The 6,554-nt window shown below is 31.4% G+C and overlaps 2 protein-coding genes across 2 annotated transcripts; both read left to right on the plus strand.

Moving 5' to 3' along the window:
• The first annotated feature begins 1,831 nt into the window (after positions 1-1,831).
• On the plus strand, positions 1,832-3,987 carry LOC127075947 (uncharacterized). Its single transcript, XM_051017484.1, has 2 exons — positions 1,832-2,136; positions 3,726-3,987. Exons 1-2 carry the CDS (start codon positions 1,919-1,921, stop codon positions 3,814-3,816), a joined length of 309 nt encoding a protein of 102 aa, XP_050873441.1. The 5' UTR covers positions 1,832-1,918; the 3' UTR covers positions 3,817-3,987.
• Positions 3,988-4,134: 147 nt separating this feature from the next.
• LOC127075946 (FT-interacting protein 3) lies at positions 4,135-6,077 on the plus strand. Its single transcript, XM_051017483.1, has one exon. The coding sequence runs from the start codon at positions 4,907-4,909 to the stop codon at positions 5,804-5,806; it is 900 nt and encodes a 299-aa protein (XP_050873440.1). The 5' UTR covers positions 4,135-4,906; the 3' UTR covers positions 5,807-6,077.
• The last annotated feature ends 477 nt before the right edge of the window (positions 6,078-6,554 follow it).

Here is a 6,554-nt window from a genome sequence, read left to right on the forward strand (position 1 = left end):
CTTTATGCGTTCTTTCTTTAATATCTTCTCTTTTTTTTTAGAAACTTAAAATTCATCCTACATAAATAATGGTTTTTAAATTATTATCACAATCATATATAGGATTAATTACTATTTACATTGTCAATTCATTACCATCCGTTTGCATTACTTTATAGATTTTTAAAATAAAAATCAAATATATTTCAATATCCAACGTTTAAGATTAACTGACGGTATAAAATCCTTTTACACTAAATATATTTCAATTAAATTCATTATATATATATATATATATATATATATATATATATATATATATATATATATATATATATATATATATATATATATATATATATATATATATATATATATATATATCATGTTTTATTATGTCTAACAAAAAAAAAGTAATTATAAACCTCCTTCTTAACCACTCCCACCCTCCTCAACACACTGTCTCATTAAAATCAATACTAAGAATTTATTATTTCTTCTTCGATTTGCAACAACTCATAAAAAATGTATACATCCCTTTTTTTCAACTAGTTAAGTCTTAGATTAGTTTTTTAAAATTTTAAATCCAACTTTTTAAATATAAATATGTTTGTTTTAGATTATTTACAAATATAATCACGTCATTATGTTTTAATATTTTTTAATTATATTTGTGATAGTTTTTACAAAAAATATTTTATTAAAAGATACTTTTATATTCAAAATGAAAAACTATTTTGACAAGTTTTTAGAATAATATTTTTAAATATAGGAGATAAATAAAAAACAGATTTTAAAAAATATAAAAAAGAAAAGTAAAAAAAAACTTTTATAAAAAAGAAAACTTTTTGTAAACATTTAAGGGACTGTTTGAAACAGTTTTAGTTTTTTTTTCAAAAATTGTATTACGAACCAGATTTAAAAGTTGTTTTTAAAATTTTTTTTATAAAAAAATCTATTTAATAATTTAATTTTTAAAAAATGTTTTAAAAATAAGAAAATAAAAAACGTGTTTGATAGTTTTGTTTTTAAAATATGATTCCTTAATTTAAATATATTTTCTTTCCGTATGATACATAAAAATTAAATACTTTTATATAGAAAAATAAATTAAAAATTTATTAGTAAAACTTGAGTATAAAAATAAATTAAAAATATTTTTAAAAGTGAAATTATATTAATTTAATAAATGTTTGAATGAAAAATTAATGTTAACCCAATTATTTTATATTATTAAAAAAACATAAATATATAACATAAATGGATTTACATATTTATAAGCAAGAAATTATGTATTTAAATAATAATTAAATGAAATTAATTGACAATAAATGGATTAATGTGATTTATTATTTTATAAATAAGTTGAATGATATTTAACTTTATCAAATATTAAACTAAAATTTAAATTATTTGCGGTGTGTATTGATGAACAATAATCATCCACATGCTTTAGTATTTAATTACTTGAATTTTATAAATGAATGGTAAAATATTACAAAATCACATGGAAATAGTGTTTTTTTTCTGAATTTTAGTTTAAAAATTGAAAAGTAAAAAACAAAAACATAGAATTTTGTAAAATAGTAGATCCAAATAAATTTTCATTTTTTCAATTTTTAAAAACTAAAATATAATTTTTGAAAACTAATTTAAAGAGGCCCTATTTCAAATGACTTCTACTCTATTTCAAAGTATTTTATATCAAAACAATTTTTTTTGTAACAAAGAAATTTTAAAAGAAAAATCTTTATTTTTAAAAAGGTCACAAACAGGTCAAAAAAGTTAATTAAAAACATTGAGTGTGCCACAATTAAAAAGTGAATAAGTACAGGGGTAAAATTATAATTACATAAAAGATTGAATTCAATAACCATTACCAAAACATACTCACTTTCACTTCTCAGTCGCAAAACGCATACAGAGAGTGGGAGCGACGATGGCTAACGGCGGTTTGAAGAAGATGTTAACCCTGGCAATCGGTGAAGGAGTGTCTTCTGCACGAGCAACGATATTCGGTCATCAATTGAACCCAACCGGCAAGAAATCTGCTCACAAAATTCTCCGCATGAAAATGTTTGGTGAAAAAGTCGCTCAATGGTACCCTCATGATATCAACAAAGATGACCCTCTTGTTATGGCTCGTCAACAACAAGAGTAATTGCTCTTTCTCTTTATATTAATGATTGCCCGCTATGTGTTTGTGTTTATGCCTCTGTGAAATAATATTCTTTTGTTTTGGAGTTTTGTTTATGTTAGGTTTGTTCTATTTTTATTAATGGATTGAGTAGTGTTGTAAAATTCAGTTCTTTTTGATAGGGTGTATGATGGCGTTTGATAATTCAATTTGTGTGATGTAGGTAATAAAAGTCTATTGTAATGAAAAAAATTTCTTGGATTTGCTCTCTATGTGTTTGTGTTTATGACTCTATGGTGTAGTTTTTTGATTTTTTTCTTAGTGGGGTTACCATATTTTTATAAACTGATGGAATAGTGTCATAAAGTCACTTTTCTATTAATTGGGTTAGTGAAGGGGTTTGATAATTCAAATTGAGTTATGCAGTAATGAACAGAAACCCATTGTAATGGTAACGGGGTAGAATGGGATTTTAAAGGGTAACTATATAAGATATGTAATGAACTGAAACTACTATTTCCTATATCCTTCACCGAAAGTCCCCTCATCAAGGTTTTTCTGCACCCCACAAATTTAAATAAGTCATCAATCCTCGACAATTCATATCCATCACATTAGGCTGAAAGTTGAGATCGGTGTGTGCTTTCTTGTAGTGGCCAAAGTTATTCTTAATAAAGAATTAATTGGTTTTATGGGATGAAGAAGATGAAACCAAATGGTTGCTGGCCTGTTTTGCTAGCTCCTTTCATTCAACACATATCCTTTTAGTTGCCTCTTCCATTTTGTGAAGATGAATTGATCTTAACAATAATTGAAGTACTGATCTTTTTCTATCGCATCTAAGGCCTTGAATCTAACTCTAGTGAAGAACGAATGAGCTGCTGATTCGTCAATCGGGTCTGCGAAATGTGAAGTGCGGGTGAAGATGGGTAAGTTAGTGAAGTGAAGAAATGTAGGAAGGGTGTTAGCTAGCTAGGTGTTAATTGTGTTTGGTAGATGAGGAAGGAACGAAGCTGAGTGTGAAATAGAGAAAGATGAGTTTCTTGGGGAAGATGAGCCGAAGGGGATATATATATACTCCCTCTGGTCTGTTTAAAATAAACCTACCTCAGTCACACCCTTTAAAAATAGTAAATAGTATTTTTTTTTGTAATTGTTACCCTCAAACTTTACTCACCCAGCTTGTACTCTACATTGTCATTCTTAGTATGTATATCTAACAAACTGACTCTACCTCATACATGGATATTCTATTTATAGTTTATTTTTTTGGTGGGTGAGAGTAAAGTTTTATATATGAACTTTGGTTCCATTTTGTAGATGTGTTTCATTGATATTATCAATTTTGTAAGACTACTTTTTTTGTCTTGTGAAAACTTATTCTATATTCAAATTTGATGAAGTATGGATATGGTTTCCCAATGAATTTGACCATATTGCATCAAGTGCGTTCTGTTAACATCAGCCTAGAAATTGTGCTGCCAAAGTTTGTGAAGGATATATACTATGGGTTAAGTTCAGAATATTTGACATATCTTTTACAGCTTATCTTACATTCATTTCCACCCATTCAAGAATATTGATACATTTGTTATTTTGTTATATGTAGACGTTTATCAAAGCTTGAAATGTTGAAGCGTCGAGGTAAAGGGCCACCCAAGAAGGGCCAGGGAAGGCGTGCTGCAAAACGCAACAAATAAATTATACTCTTCCTTATCTTGAATTCATTTGTTGGTTATACTGTTTTAAATCAAATACTAGTAGTTGTTTCGGCAAACACCTTGAATTTCATTTATTTGATCCGAATGACAGATTTTTTTTGTGTTATTCCTGGGGAAACTTAATGTATTTGAAACTGATTTTTTTGTGTTTGTTCTTGTGGTTGTGATTTTCTAATCAGCCAAGAACTGACATTTATTTTCAAGCTCTTTGGTTGCTGTTTCTGCCATTTACATAACATAACAATCATACATCATTCACACATCATTCACATGTTACAATAAATGATTATCCAATGCATCAATCATATGGTATCATCAACTAAGCCTTTGGGTTGTGCCTTGAAGTCCATAAACACATGTTTCCTAAACTAAAACGTGACTTGAACATACTGCAAAGTTGTTTGGATTTTTAAAAATGAAATTAATTTGTCTTTAGAATTGAATTTACCCGAAACCTTGAAATAATAGCTTCTACAATCTTTCAAATTGATCCTGCAAATAACTTCTCATTAAAAAAAATGCATTTTCTTTCTATTATTTTTTCAAGGCCAAATTACATTTTTTTTTATCTATCTATTTTATCTGATTCATTAATGGGAAACAGGGGAAGATAAATGATGTATTTTCTAGTAGGATTCACCTTAGTGTCTATCTTGATGGTGGGTACCATGTTTTTGATGAGTCAATTTATCATATCAGTGATCTTACACCCACCTCAAAGCAGCTCTGGAAGAAGCCAATCGGCGTTTTAGAACTCGGCATTCTAAAAGTTGATGGACTTCACCCGATGAAAGCCAGGGATGGAAGAGGAACATCAGATGCATACTGTGTGGCAAAATATGGGCGAAAATGGGTTCGTACTTGAACAATCAGTAATAGTCTAGACCCAAAATACCATGAGCAGTACACATGGGAAGTTTTTGATCCAGCGACAGTTCTCACTGTGGGGGTGTTTGACAATTGTCAGGTTAATGGTTCAGATAACAAAGATTTGCTGATTGGTAAAGTTCGGGTCCGAATCTCAACCCTTGAAACCGGCCGTGTGTACCCAAACTCTTACCCTTTACTAATGCTTCATCCTTCAGGTGTTAAAAAGATGGGTGAACCGAACCTGGCTATTAGATTTTCTTGTTACTCAATGGTTGATTTGATGCAAATGTATTTTAAGCCTCACTTGCCAAAAATGCACTACAAAAGGCCGCTTAACGTTATGGAACAGGAAATGCTGCGACAGCAGGCTGTAAATGTTGTTGCTGCTCGCCTTAGTAGGGCGGAACCACCTCTTAGAAAGGAGGTAGTTGAGTACATGTCTGACACAAAGTCTCATCTCTGGAGCATGAGACGCAGCAAAGCAAATTTCTACCGTTTGATGTCGGGGTTTTCAGGATTTCTTTCTGTAGGGCGATGGCTAGGGGAAGTTTCCACCTGGAAGCATCCTATGACAACGGTGCTGGTGCACATTCTTTTTCTGATGCTTGTGTGTTTCCCTGAACTTATCATGCCAACCATGTTTCTCTACGTGTTTGTTATTGGCATGTGGAACTGGAGATTCCGCCCGAGACACCCTCCTCACATGAACTCCAAACTCTCTTACACAGATGGAGTGACCACAGATGAACTTGATGAGGAATTTGATACATTCCCTTCCACAAAGAGCCCTGATATTGTGCTATGGAGGTACGGTCGCTTAAGAAGTGTGGCTGGAAGGGTTCAGAGTGTTGTTGGAGATTTAGCTACTCAAGGAGAGAGAGTCCAAGCACTTGTTAGCTGGCTTGATCCTCGCCCCAGCTCCATGTTCATGGCGTTTTGCCTTGTGTCTGCTGTTGTGTTGTATATGACACCCTTCCAGATTCCTATTCTTATAGGTGGATTTTACTTTTTGAGACACCCGATGTTCCGGAGTAAGGTACCACCGGCACCGGTTAACTTCTACCGCAGGTTACCTGCCCTCACCGATAGCATGCTGTAAATGGTATCTGTTGTGCTTGGTTCTGAAGTTTACCTGCTGAAAGTGACGGTGTGTGATTCTAGCATTGAGTTTTTGGCAGTGACTGTAAAATCCTTGGAGCTATCTTATCTAATCATGTCTTTGTTGTATTTTAGTGTTGAGTACAATTGGTGGAGATGTATGTATCATGCTGTGGTAAGCTTTAGTGCAGTTTTATGCTTACAAGCCTCTGCTATAGTAGCATTTAGTTTTATGCCATTAGGAACCATGCACAATGAAACTAGTTTGATGATGACTGGTGTATGAAACTCAGCTGAATTAGTTTGATGTTAAAGTTGCATGTTTTTGGTAAGGATAATGAAAGGAACCTTTCAAATAAATTTTCATGTTGAACAATTGAATGTCTTAACAAACCAATGTTTTTGCTGTTTTTCCTTCTTTCAGTACAAGTCATTCAAACATCTTTAGAGATGTCAACAACATTGCTCAATTTTTAAGCAACGAGACTTTTGTAAATGAATCTGCATCACAACCTTTTGAAGAGGTCTCCATTTTGTTGGTTCATCAATTTTGAGGGTCTAACTTGAGATAACATTTATATTTATTGAGACTTTTTCCTTACGACACACTTTTGTGCGAGACACATGATATACTCATTCAAAATCTTATGTGTGGATTCTTTCATTTATAAAATATTCAATTTTTATTTTTCTAATTAGTGTGAAATTTTCTCTCACTTGTTTATCAAAACTTTCGACTCACAATTGTT

Source organism: Lathyrus oleraceus, chromosome 4 (assembly GCF_024323335.1).
Source record: "Lathyrus oleraceus cultivar Zhongwan6 chromosome 4, CAAS_Psat_ZW6_1.0, whole genome shotgun sequence".
NCBI classification, from domain to species: domain Eukaryota; kingdom Viridiplantae; phylum Streptophyta; class Magnoliopsida; order Fabales; family Fabaceae; genus Lathyrus; species Lathyrus oleraceus.